Source organism: Myotis myotis, unplaced genomic scaffold (assembly GCF_014108235.1).
Source record: "Myotis myotis isolate mMyoMyo1 unplaced genomic scaffold, mMyoMyo1.p scaffold_m19_p_2, whole genome shotgun sequence".
NCBI lineage: Eukaryota > Metazoa > Chordata > Mammalia > Chiroptera > Vespertilionidae > Myotis > Myotis myotis.
In genome coordinates this window covers 110,859,818-110,874,105 of record NW_023416324.1, presented here as the reverse complement: position 1 = coordinate 110,874,105, position 14,288 = coordinate 110,859,818, and the positions used below count along the sequence as shown (strand labels likewise).

General features: G+C 41.2%; 1 protein-coding gene across 10 annotated transcripts in view; it reads right to left on the bottom strand.

Annotated features, from left to right (window-relative positions):
• HPS3 (HPS3 biogenesis of lysosomal organelles complex 2 subunit 1) overlaps nucleotides 1-14,288 on the bottom strand; it is a 75,352-nt gene that overhangs the window by 36,959 nt on the left and 24,105 nt on the right. For 9 of the 10 annotated variants that reach the window (XR_004973823.1, XR_004973818.1, XR_004973819.1 and 6 more), the window contains exons 2-7: nucleotides 11,017-11,514; nucleotides 10,309-10,480; nucleotides 10,121-10,206; nucleotides 8,440-8,632; nucleotides 3,840-3,921; nucleotides 466-620 (exon numbers count right to left, since the gene is read on the bottom strand). Coding sequence is in view for 4 of the 10 variants with exons in the window: in XM_036347362.1 (XP_036203255.1) it covers nucleotides 466-620; nucleotides 3,840-3,921; nucleotides 8,440-8,632; nucleotides 10,121-10,206; nucleotides 10,309-10,480; nucleotides 11,017-11,514 (1,186 nt within the window). In the remaining 6 variants the exon portion in view is untranslated. The remainder of the gene's footprint in view (nucleotides 1-465; nucleotides 621-3,839; nucleotides 3,922-8,439; nucleotides 8,633-10,120; nucleotides 10,207-10,308; nucleotides 10,481-11,016; nucleotides 11,515-14,288) is intronic. The other variant, XM_036347364.1, reaches the window with a different exon arrangement.

Sequence of the window (14,288 nt, the reverse complement as noted above, 5' to 3'; positions counted from 1 at the left end):
TCATCAATGTTTCTAACTCTCTATCTCTCTCCCTTCCTCTCTGTAAAAAATCAATAAAATATATTTTTTTTTAAAAAAAAAGAACACCATAGAAAAGTCATCTGGTCATTCAGAGTTTTGATTTACAAAACATAGAGTAGTCCTAGCTGGTTTGGCTCAGTGGATAGAGCATCAGCCTATGGACTGAAGGGTCCTAGGTTAGATTCTGGTCAAGAGCACATGCCTGGGTTGCAGGCTTGATCCCCAATAGGAGGTGTGCAGAAAACAGCCAATCAATGATTCTCTCTCATCATTGATGTTTTCATCTCTCTCTCCCTCTCCCTTCCTTTCTAAAATCAATAAAAATATGTTTTAAAAAATTAAAAAATAAAATAAAAAAACATAGAGTAAAACACAGACAGAATACACCCATAACAATTCAGTGCAGAAACTTTGGCAGGACTCTCTTGGGAGGGGGATGCTCACAGAAGCCTCCTTGGTGCCTCTCTTCTCTCTGGAATGGCCTCAGGGTCTGCCTTGGTCAGAAGTATGATGTGGTTTTTAAAGTGACAGATGGCTTTCAAGCCTATGAAAAGCTGTATTCTTAAAGCACAGACATCCATACTGACAGGTGGGCAAGCCTAGTAAAGGAAAAAATCACAAATTTAACCAAGGAAAAAACATATATGAACTTTAATCTTCAAAAATCCGTCTATTTAGTTGATAAAGTCTCTTCTGTTCTACCCCCTTAAAAAAAACTCCTCAAATTCCTATTCTTATCAGAGCAAGGAGGTTATTCTATCTAAACTTATATAACCAACTATCTACTTCATATGTGCCTGTCAAAGAGCTACCCTTTCTGAATGACTTCAGAAAGTGGGTGTGTCCAAGGCCCTCACAGCAGTAGGGACTCCCCATGACTCTGGAAGTGCAGCCACCCAGGGAAATCCCACTAATAGCATGCTGGCTTGGGAGTATGCCCAAACAGAGCTCCTAGGCAAAATGAGATACTACAAAAAGGCATTCCACTGCACAGAGAGTAAATAAAATGGTTTCTTAGTAGATGGGTGTGTAGGATGAAAATGCTTGTATGTTCAGATGGCCCCTGACTCTTAGGTCCTTAAGTGGGAACACTGCCTAGAATGCCTGACAGGTTGGGTGTGTCAGGTAAACTGGAGGAAATCTGGATTGGGAGCCAGGCGCCTGTCCCTATAAGGGAACATTAATTCAACTAGAATGGATAAGAAAGATAACGGAAGAACTCTTTCAGGGAGCTCACAAAACATTCATGTTATAGCAAGGTTCATCCATGTTAAGGCTGCCAGATCCATGCCTCCTCCTGCATTCACACTGTTTGATTCCGAGGTCATCTTCCTTGTCCATTTGTACAACATGCTTGGGGAAACACCTCCATCTATGTTTTCATCCCTAAGAATAGTAAGGTGGCCCTGGCTAGTGCTTAAGAGCTGGAATCTGAGAGGAATGGGAAAAAAAGCTATGTGCCCTTTGGGCCAAACTATGAGGCTGTGAAATCTTTCTCAGACCTCGCAGCTACCAAAGCCTGAGTCGGCAAGTGGGCTAAATGCGTGCTCACTCAGGTGGCACCTGGGATTTCAGATGGTGGGGGTGCAGGGAAGGGGGAGCCATGAGGTGTGTACGCTCATGAGGACGGGTCTCAAGTGCAGCTGCCCCAACCAGCTACCGGTCTCTCTTCTTTTCTCCTTTCCTCTCTTGGGTTCCTTCTCTCTGGTTTTATGAGACTGAGAAGACCTGAAGTTATTATTTATTTTCTTTATTTTCCCTTTTTTTTCTTAAGAGTTTTATTGACATATAATTCACATACTATATAATTCACCCATTTAAAGCATACAACTGAGTGGTTTTTAGTATAATAGTGTTTAGCAAACAGATATGTGCAACCAACACCACAGTCAATTTTAGAACATTTTCATCATCTCAAAAAGAAACTATGTACCATTTTGCTATTGTCCCCCTCTCTCATCCATCCCAATCCTAAGCAACAACTAATCTACTCTTTGTCTCTATTGGTATGCCTATTCTGGACTTTTATATAAATGAAATCATGTAATTATGTGTGTGGTCTTTGGTAACTGGTTTCTTTCAGGATTCATCCATGTTATAGTGCTAAAAGGGTCATCTATGTTATAGCAAGGTTCATCCATGTTATGGCACTTCCATGTGCCAGTTTCCATGTGTTTATCCATATGTCAGTGCTTCATTTCTTTTTATGACCAAGTAATATTCCGTTATATGGATATATCACATTTTGTTTACCCATTCATCAGCTGATAAACATTTGGGTTGCTTCCACCTTTTAGTTATTATGAATAATGCTGCTATAGACATTTGTATATAATGTGTGGGCATTTTGTGTAGATGTATTTTTTTCATCTCTCTTGGGCATATACCTAGAAGTTGAATCACTGGGTAACAGGGTAACTCAATGTTTAACTGTTTGAGGAAATATCAGACTTATTCCAAGATGGCCACACCATGTTATATTCCCTCAAGCAATGTATGAGGGTTCCAATTTCTTAGCGTCCTCACCAACATTTGTTATTACCTGACATTTTTATTGTAGCTTTGATCCTACCTCAATCTATTATATACCCCTCACTCTACCATCACTACCTATGTAAGCCTATGTCTTTCTGAGTGTTTTCCTTTTTCCTTAAAGGCATGGTGTGGGGAGAAGAAAGGGGCAAAGAATCTGTCAGCTTTCAATTTTTACTAGGAAAATAACCTTTATTTTAAAAATAATCTATTTAAAAGCCCATGTGTATATCTTAACCACAGACAGAAAGACAAGGAAAAGATGTGATTCCGGCGTCCCAAGAGGCTTAAGGTAGGCAGCAAGCCTGGTCAGCAACAAAAAAGCTACAGGTTGGGCCACAACAAAAAAAAGAGTTACTGAGAACTCAAATCACAACAGTGATAACAGGAGAGTGCCTCAGACACGTTAGCACTTCACAGTGCTGGCTTCTTAACATAACAATCGTTACTGAGCACTTAGTTTTCCAAGAAAAGGTGTTCCAGATGCCTTTTATGATAGACATAAACTAACCTGTAAACTACAGGCCATTATGCTTTTGGGGTTTCCTGCAGCCTATATCTTCACAACAAACATCCATTCAAGCAGCTTATACGTCAGAGGTGATATACCATACGATGAATATCATAAAAATGATCAGTATATTTTTGAGAACAGAAATTCAACATCAGAAAACATAGAATTTCATCATAGATGACCTATGTTTATTTTGTAGTCAAGAGCTTTGCACAGACTAAGCATACTAAAAATGAGGTTATTGATCTAATATATCTATTAACTCCTAGATTTAGTCTACAGAAATACAAAAGATTGTTGAAGGCTTGTAAAATAACAAAAGAATTATAGGCATATCTGATAACAATACAAAGAAATTATTTTAATGTACTTTATTCAATTTTGTATTCTTGAATATACTAGTTTCTAAACTGATGTGTTAATAGCTACATATAATTGCCACCAATATTTCTGTTAAAAAATAAAATTGTAGTATACTATAGTTGTGAAGTACTCTTCCTGAAGTTACACTATGCATATTCTCTACCAAACTTTCAAAACTATGTACTAGACCTAAATTCTGAGTGAAATGTTTTCAAAATAATCTTAAATATTGTCAACTAAACCATGAATCAAAAATTGCTTACTATTTTACATTCAAAGGTTCTAATTCAATAAACAAGATCTTAAGACCTTTACTGTTCACCTTGCTTACACCCAAGAGCGCATTTGCAAGTGTGAATTCATTCCTTTTTTATCTAAGATTGCACTGTCTTAACAATGCAGTTCTAACCTTCAGGGTGGAGTCCACGTATGGATCCTCTTCACGAGCTGCTGCCGCACTGCACCGCACTGTGAAACACTGCAGGTTGTTACTGAGGAAGAGGAAAAAGGCCACTGAGCAAAATGAAGGCCAAAAATGTGTCCATAGCTGGGAGTATTTTGGAGGTGAACAGAACTATGGCCAAAGGGGAAGAAGACACAAGTATCTGTAAAATGCTGATGAGGTAGACTGCTTATCAAGGAGAGTCCTCAAAATCCCTATAGAGTATTTTTTAAAACATAACTGGTCCTCACCTTACTCCTTTGAATCATAATTTCTAGGGGCTGAATCCAGACACGTGTGTCTCCACAGAATTCTACATTTGGCTCTGTTGTACACCCCTAGTTAAGAACCAGGGATCTAGGTCAAATAGCCTCATTTGGCAGACAAATGATGCCACTAGGACCAGTCCAAGGTACAGAGAATTCAGTATCAAAGCCAAGATTAGAAGCCAAATTCTTGACTATAATCTCTATTCCACTCATCTCAGGATGAAATTGAGCTTGGATTATGCTGGACAACACACTTAGATGATGCAAACACAAATCCAGTGGTAGAACAGAAAATCAGAGGCTGGCTGATGGAATCTTCAAGTATTATCAATCCAGCAGCTTGTTTTAAAGATTAGGGCATGGGAGGTTCATGACTGGTCCAAGCCCTCCCTGGAGAATAGAGCAAAATTAGATCCCAGGTCTCCTCACTCCTCACACGCCTCTATCTCTTTCCACAACCCCAGGCTGCTTCTGTGGAAACAACATAGGGACCCATACAGTAAGTGCACAATAGATGCCTGGTGACTGACTGGTGGATAACTCAGCACTGCAATATTGACATTAAAAACAGTTAACTTAGAAATTGCTACAAAACCTATCTTGTAGTGAATTCACAGGAATGATTTTTAAATAACAAATTAAAAAGTGGGAGAAGTGAAAATGAACTCTGATCTGGCCGGCATGGCTCAGTGTTTGAGCATCGACCTATGAACCCAGAGGTCACAGTTCAATTCCCAGTGAGGGTGCATGCCCGGGTTTGCAGGCTTGATCCCCAGTGTGGGGCATGCAGGAGACAGCTGATCAATCTCATCATTGATATTTCTGCCTCTCCGTTCCTCTGAAATCAATAAAAATATATTTTAAAAAAAGAAAATGAACTCTGTTAAAATAAAAAGGCAAAAGACTAAAGCAAATCTAACAATAATCTTGAAAGACTCTGCACAAGGTAGGGGAGGGGCATCAGTCAGGGCTCTCTCCATCTGTTTGTTGGGGCTCCACTTTAGCCTCAGCCCACTGCCATTTCTGTCTATTTCCACAAAGTTCTAGGACATGACCTCTAAAATCATGACAACAGCACTACCACTTAGAAATTTGGAGTAGAGAGCATTCTGAGGAATTAAAATGATTGGAAGGTACTTTGAGACAGTGAGGAACAAAACAGCACCTGCAGTGGGGCCAGAATGACCAAAGGTCTAATAAAAGTAGTGGATTACTGTTAGGGTCTAGAGGTAAAAAGACTGGCTCCTCTGGCTCCCCTCCACTTCAGCTGCTGGCTACTGTTGAAGCAGAAAGGAGTACCGTAAAAAATTAAAGTGAACTGAAACATGCTGCCTGGAAAGATGTGCAGGACATGCTGCTAATCATGCTGATCAGTGGATATACAATCCACTTCTGTGAAAAACAAATCATAGTAGTAGTATTTTTTTTTTTAAGTCAGAGGAACATGTTGATGTGGTTGACTCTGAGAAGTAGGACTCATTTATGCATTGCTATAAGGGTAACATTTTACATGATTTTAAATTCTTAGATAAAATCTTATTTTCTATTGCTTTTTTTTTTTAGGGTATATAAACATACTGGTCTGCAAAAACACATGACTTACACTTAAAGTGGGGGGGGGGGGTGCGTTTAGAGGGTCCACTCAGTAAATTCTCTGTCCTGTAACATCTGTGCAATGAGATGGAGGAAAGATGGATACTCTTTGCATCAATATTTTGGGATACAAATTGATATTTTATTCCTTCTTTCTCCCTCTATTTTTTCCTTGGTTTCTGAGATGTTATAGTTTCCTAGGTTTCCACATCCTTGAAGATTCTTCTCTTCCACCTCTTGCTTCCTAAACATGACCTTCACCAGACTTTTAGTTCAACTACTTTTCTCTACTACACACTCTAGGAGCTATGCTCACTACTTAAATTAATCAGCTCTTTTTTTTTTATCATAATAAAACATCTAAGTTTTCCTCTCTTCCCTAATCTTTAATCTTATGTGTCCAAAAGCATACTTAACATTTCCTCTTTATATTTCCTAAGCACCTCCAATTCAAATATGTAAAACAAATTTCTCTTTTGCCCCACACTACACCAGCCTCCATTCTTTCATAAAAGTAGGCTCAAAACTCATGGGGTTTTCAAGCGTCCCCCTTCCAACTATCCCATCCGAAACCAAGTCTTTTAATTCTCTTGCCAAAACCTCTCCCATCCATTCTTCTTTCTCACTGCTACTGCCCTGCCCAAATTCAGCCCTTCATTATCCTTACCTGAACCACTTCAATAGCTTATTTATCTATGTTCAATCCAACCTCCATAATGGCCACTATTAATTTTCCTAAAACAATGCTCTGACCACATCACTTTCTTTTGTCAAAACCTTAAAATATCCTTAGTTTAATTTTCAAAGCCCTGAGTTACATCACTACACAACACTTTGGAAATTGAAAAGACTAACTAGCTCCACAATGTTCACTTAAGAAACACACAATAGCATTTCTCCTTACACCAGACAGTGGGGGAAGAGGGGAGCACCCACACTAGGAGTGGGCATCAAATCCCCAGGTGGATCTTGTGCTGTTTGAAATATATTCTAGCACCTGCTGGAGATTCTGATACCACCACTCAGTTGAAAAAAAAAAAAAAAAAAGAAAGAAAGAAAAAATCACTATCCTTTTAAAAAAATAATTTAATTTACAATAAATTATTGGTTGCTCCTGCAAAACTATAAAACATACCCTTTGTTTATAGTCTTCCCTCCATAATGCCCTTCTCCTCCAATTTCCATCTGTCAAATTCTAACTAGCTCTCAGGCTGCACTTCAAACACAAAAAACTTTCCCATACGACTTAGCCAAAGTAATTTCTCTCCTCCCAGTGCCTACCACTTTCATGAAGTCTTAAGACATTTTTCACAAATCTCCTAGTGATTGTGCCCTGTTTATGTATCTCTGGCCCCCTCTATTTTGTTGCTTTAGAAAGCAGATGGTGTACCTTATTCACAGTTGCTCGGCCAGAAGGCCCAAATGTACATGCCTTGCACATAATCTAAGCTTAAAAAAAAACCCAGGAAATAAAACCAAAAGCATCACTTACAGTTGAAATAAAAGGAAATGAGGTCAAAGTCCTGCTCAGGACCCCAGTTTAGATGCCAGCAAACCAGGATAAGGCAACTCAAAAGACACCTGCCAACAATTAGCAACATGACCTTGACCAATCTCAACCTCTGGACTACTTCCCCATCTGCACCAATGAAAGATACAATCAGATAGTGTTTCTGGCCCCTTCATAGTTCTAAATCATTATGGAATAATTCAACTCATACAGAAAAGATATAGTAGCACTGAAAAAAAATTAGGAAAAGAAATCTAGGGATGCCCTGACTGGTCCCACTGACTTTTCATTAGAATTCCATATAAAAATCTTCCTCATGGCCCTAACGGGTTTGTCTTAGTGGATAGAGCATGGACCTGTGGACTGAAAGGTCCCGGGTTTGATTCTGGTCAAGGGCATGTACCTTGGTTGCGGGCACATCCCCAGGAGGAGGTGTGGAGGAGGCAGCTGATTGATGTTTCTCTCTCATCGATGTTTCTAACTCTCTATCCCTCTCCCTTCCTCTCTGTAAAAAAATAATAAAATAAATTTTTTTAAAAATCTTCCTCATGAAGAACTGTGGGGAGCTGATATAGGGTTAAGCCTCGGACTGACCTGTTGGTAAAGTCACAAACAATTCCCAGCTTAGAGGGCACAGTCCTCTTAGCATAATTAGGCTTGACCTTATGAGGCTCTCTAGATCTTATCTGGGAGCTAATGGGCTGAGGGAAGTGCAGGAAGTGGCCAAAACAAGTGAAACTCACAAGAACTGTGTAACTATGGAAACCACTACCTTGTTTACCTCTCACTATAAAATAAAGGCTCAGTTTGCCTCAGGATCTTTTCTCTGTGGCCTCAGCCAGGCACAGGAAGATCCACGGAGACTAGAGAGAGCTAGAGAGCTCTGAATGCTGTCTCTGTGTAAAACATTCTTCGCGGACTCTGTCCACACCTTTGGGAACCCCTGGACCACTGGGGCTGGACCCCAGCAAAGAACCCCCTTCTTTCTTACAAAGATCCCCATCCAGTCTCAGAAAATTAAAAAAGGCAAAACCAGAACATTTACACTAAAAGGGCAGGTATGGGCCATCAAAAGGCAGATATATACATTAATTTTCAGAGCTATATATTGGTTCACTCGATTCTCATTTAGATTCTCATTCATCAAGAATTTACAGAAAAATAAGTGACTCAAAGGCCAGCAACTGTAACATACCTTGTGATGACATGCAAAAATTGTGGCGTGAGTACTGCCTGTTGAGACTTCTCGGGATATTGGTAAACTGACATTAATTCAACCGATTTGACCACCAGGTAGAGATAGCCCACATGAGGCAATGAGAAAAAACAAAAGAGACTCAGCAACTCCTTTTCCTGAGACAAATTTTTTCTCTCAGAAGTAAGAGAATCTGTATGAAAAAGAAAAAACAAACAAACAATAAAACCAGAAAACAAAGGGAAGCAATATTTTTACTTTTTTAGGCCAAAAAGTCTATTAGTAGATAACCAAAGAGCTTTTTAGGGGAAGTTGCTCTTTATAGAAGAATGCCAGTAAGAAATTAAAAAGGAGTGATATAGAGTATCACCATATTGGAACAGAGCTAGATAATAATCATTAATGGCTATTAATATTACTAAAAGAGACAACCAGATTCTATGTACCTTTCAACAGAACTCAACACTACTTGTGTTACATAATAATTAGTATTATTATGATCAAGACTAAGTCTGGACTAGCACTGTCAACAGAAATGTAATGTGAGCCGCATATGTAATTTAAAGTTTCCCAGAAATCACATTTACAAAAGTAAAAGGTGCCAGAGGAAAATTGGTGCCAGCAGCCAGGGGAAGGAAGGCCTATTGCGTGAATCTTCGTGCAATGGGCTTCGACTAATAATCATCTATCTCCCCCATAAGACCATAAGCTCCATGAGTGTAAATACTTTGCCTACTTTTGCTTAATATTAATTCCCTAGTATTCAGCACCATATCCAGCATTGTAAGTATTCAATAAATGTTTACTAAAACAAATAAAAAATAAATGAAGGTATAAACACATTTAATCAGAACAATATTTATACCTTTCTCTAGGCAACATCTAAAGATATTAAACAGGTCAGAACTAAGTATAGAACCCAATGTTGATTCTCAATTTTGGCTGCCCATTACATTCCTGGGAAGCTTTTAAAAAATACTGGTACCCAGGTTCCATAATAGACAGATTATGTCAGAATTTCCAGCATATACTAGTAGAGTTTGGGCATTACTATTTTTCTTTTCTTCTTAAATTTCAGAGAGGAAGGGAGAGGGAGAGAGAGCGATAGAAACATCGATGAGAGAGAATCATTGATTGGCTGCCTCCTGCATGCCCCCCATTGGGGATCGAGCCCACAATCTGGGCAGGTTCCCTGACCAAGAATCGAACCCAGAATTGAACCATGACCTCCTGGTTCATAGGCTGACACTCAACCACTGAGCGACGCTGGTCAGGCTGGGCATCACTATTTTTAAAGGTACCCAAGTAAACCCAATGTGCAGCATGACTGAAAAACACTGCTCTGAATGAACTTCCTTCAGTCCATCCCCACCTTTCTCACAGCTATCACAGAAGTCTGCCAAATACCCAGCTGGAACCCAGTAAACATCAGCTATAGCAGCGTTTTTTGGGTCTAGTGACCATTTTTTTTAAAAGGGAAATGGCATTTGTCTGTCATGTCCTATCCATGGCTTCTCCTAGCAGACACAACTTCCCTTTCTAGTGCTCACAGAGATTTGCTAAGGAAATTGTCCAAAGCTACAGGAAGGCTCAGTAGAAGAACCTAAATAACCTATTACACACGTTATTATTCCTCCGAGCAGCCTTTCACCTCACTGCATTGTATCACGGTCATACTTACCTGTTTGGTAAATGGGTAGCAGCTGAAGTGAATGCAACTTAATGTCATCAGACAAGACATAGGACGAAATATCAGGAGCAAAACGTCTGTGAGTTTAAAAAGACAGACAGGGAGAGAGATCTAGTTTCCATGTACTTTAAACAGGTAAAAACATATTAAATGCTGGTGAATAAAAAACTTCCTAATACCTATAGAGCAGATGCTGAACGTGGAAATATTTTATTTTTTCATCATCTAATCCCGTTGACTCCAGGGTAACAGATACTCCAGACTGTTCACTATTTTGACCAAGAAGTTCCATGGGCTTCTGGCAGATCACAAAATCCTCTGACTCAAGTTGCAAAGTTTCATTACTGGTGCCTTAAAAAATAATATTGAAGAAGAGTTCAACAAGTCTAAATGCTACTTGAATGAAATGACATTTCACAACATCTCCCACCAATTAAATAGACAAGGAATAATGTTACTTATTTATACATACACACACTTCATGTATTAACAAGGCACTATGGTTCTGAAATCTTAGCACTTGCTCATTTATTTCTCATAATAACTGATCAAATACAACAGGATTCATTATAATCCCCGTTTTATACATGAGGAAACTAAAACCCAGAAATGGTATTCCAAACCCAAGTTCATTCAACTAACAAATATAAGAACTGGGACTACAAACTTCTCATCGAACAGTTGCTCCATTATTTCTATTGACAAATATTACTGAAATGCATTGCATGCTACAGAATAAGATCACAAACCCAATCCCGTGTTTTAGGAATAACTCAATCTATACACAATGTGGCTTGGCAATATATATATATACCAGAGTGCTTTAGAGATTGCCAGAAGAGAGGTTTACGCTATACCTAGAAGAAGAAAGCAAAGTCATCATTTACCTTCATCATTTGCCTGTGTCACTGGACTGTTGGGCTTATATGGATGGTGATGAACACTCTCTCCATTTTTAGGGTTTGACTCCAGCTTTAGGATTAAGACTTCTAAGTCTGACATGACAGCCACATATCCAACACAGAAAGAAATCTCAACAGGAGTTATATTATGTATGTGTATAATTAAAGAACGTTCAAAGTCCAATACTGGGAATTCTTCATTAATGATCTGATACTTCAGACTAAATAAGACTAACTTATTTGTGCAGCCAACAAGAAGGTCTCCTTTCACAGGACAACAGGAAATGCACAAGGGGGTCTCAGAAAGCGGCATTTCAACAATAGACATCTGGTCTCTGAAGGTTTCTCGAAAAGGTGCCTCCACATTATGTCCAACCATTCGGATGCACACTCGAGAATTTTCAGTCCTTTTACTTCTCCAGTTCACATAAGCACGTAGAAATGTAGCTTGGTTTTTCTCTTCAATTGCTACCAAATAGTCTCCTGAGAAGGAAGTAAGATTATACTTAGAATTTGTGATTAGAAACAACCACTTACCTTGCATCATGAAAAGGAACTGCTAATGAATTCCAATGTGAAGGGTTGAATTAAAGATTGACCAGAACAAAACCCAAAGAAACAGAATCATAGGTATATTTTTAACTAACATTAGGCACTTAGGTTCTGAAATATAATCTCTCTCCATTTTAATGTCTTAAGATACCCATGAATTATGTAGCTTACATAGAAAGTTTACATTTTATTCCTTATATTAGCTCTAAGTGTTTACTGTAGCTCTTACTACAGCTCCAACAAAATTCCCCCGATATAAGACTTCAGTAGTATCGGGTGATGTTAAAATTAGGTATAAACTAAAGAACTCTGAGGTTAGCAGAACTTATATTATAGCCCCTACCCCACCCATAAAAGTCACATTTCATATCAACACTAAGAAATAGTATAATGTTGTACATATTAAATAAAATTTAAATCCAAGTTAATTTCTCCTTGTTGATTTTATTAGATTTTTTTAAATTACAAAGTAATTTTGTAATTACTTTTTCTTTTGAGAAGTTAAAATGGTAAAGAGATATAAAATAAAAACATAATGATCTCTCCCCTGCAGTCCAATCCGTGAGAAGCCAGTGTTAACACATACAGCCTGGCACCCTTCTACACATTCTCTCATATAAACATAGATCATGGAGTGGTATTTTGCCTCATTTTTTTAATAACCAAAATGGAATCACACTGAATATGTTCAACACTCTACAACTTTAAAAAATTACCAACAAATATTTGCCTCCAAGTTCATACATGGATATCTAACATTCTTTCTAATATCTGCATAATAGCCTCTGTGTGTGTGTGTGTGTGTGTATGCCATAATTTATTCAACAATTCCCCTATATATTCAAATATCCCCAGGGTTTTTTTAACCACTATACTTCACGCTGCAGTAATAAACCTATACTTGTGGTAGGCAGTTAGAGAGACATGAGCAGAGCAAGGACCATGGGCCAGGTACAGAAGGTGACCAGGGCAGAAAGCCCTGTGTGCCTAGCAAAAGACAATAGTAGGGTGGGACCTCGCCCCAGGGTGACCTTTTCTACCATAACATATGCTTGTCATGCAGTTTGGACCCCTTGACCTTACATCCCTAGAGATAACATGTAGGCCTCAGTTGCATTTCACCTTCAGGCCCAAAAGAGCCACAAAACCAAACCAGCGACCCCATGACTGCCCTCAGAACCAGCTGCATTGGATAACGAGCCCCTGCTCTGGCACTGACCAATCATCAGTGGAGACCACAAACCTGAAAGGAAGCACCTGGAAAGCTGCTAAATATTCTATTAAGATCTTCCCTTGGACTAAAATCTCCACCTTTAAAACTCTTAGGACAGAGGACCCAGTAAGCTCTCCCTTCTGGCAGTATGACCGCACCACCCCACCAACCAGGTACATTACCATCACCTTCCTCACTCCCAAGTTACTAGGTCCCTTCCTTTGCCTCCATAACCCATTTCCTCAGCCCATTTCTTCAAATTACTTCTTCCACCTCTGTGATTTTATAAATAAACTAGAGGCCCGGTGCACAAAAATTTGTGCACTCGGGGGGAAGGGGGGTGTCCCTCAGCCCGGCCTGTGCCCTCTCGCAGTCTGGGACCCCTTGGGAGATAATGACCTGCTGGCTTAGGCCTGCTCCTGGGTGGCAGAGGGCAGGCCAAATCCCTAGGTGCAGCCCCTGGTCAGGCTCAGAGCAGGGCCGACTGGGGAGTTGGGGCGCCACCCCTTTCATGCACAGAGCAGGGCAGATCAGGAGGTTGCGATGCCACCCTCAGCCATGCTCAGGATAGGGCTGATTGGGGGGTTGGGGCACCGCCCCCTGTCACACTCAAGGCAGGGTCGATGGGGAGGTTGCGGCGCCACCCCCTGTCACCCACAGAGCAGGGCCAATCAGGGGGTTGGGGCGCTGCCCCCTGTCACTCACAGAGCAGGGACCATCAGGGGGGTTGGGGCTCCGTACCCTGTCACGCACAGAGCAGGGTCGATCAGGGGGTTGGGGAGCTCCCCGTCACGCACAGAGCAGGGTCGATCAGGGGGTTGGGGAGCTCCCCCCTGTCACTCACAGAGTAGGGCTGATAGGGGAGTTGGGGCACCGCCCTGTCACACACAGAGCAGGGCGGATCAGGGGGTTGGCGTGCCGCACCCTGTCACACTCAGAGCAGGGCCGATGGGGAGGTTATGGCTCTACACACACAGAGCAGGGCCCGTGGGGGGCGTTTGGGGCGTCACCCTCTATCACCCACAGAGCAGGGCCGATCATGGGGTGGGGCACCGCCACTGTCACACTCAGGGCAGGGCCGATGGGGAGGTTATGGCTCTACACCGTCACACACAGAGCAGGGCCCGTGGGGGGGGGGGGGGGTGGTTGGGGCGCCGCACCCTGTCACACACAGAGCCGCAGGGCGATCAGGGGGTTGGGGAGCACCCCCCTATCAGGCACAGAGCAGGGCTGATCAGGGGGTTGGGGCGCCTTCCCCTGTCACACACAGAGCAGGGCGGATAGGGAGGTTGTGGCCCCACCCCGTCACACACAGAGCCACAGGGCGAACCGGGGGTTTGGGCGCTGCCCCCTGTCACGCTGATCCCGGTGCCGGGAGGCATATTACCCTTTTACTATATAGGACAGAGGCCTGGTGCACGGGTGGGAGCCGGCTGGTTTGCCCTGAAGGGTGTCCTGGATCAGGGTGGGGGTCCCCACTGGGGTGCCTGGC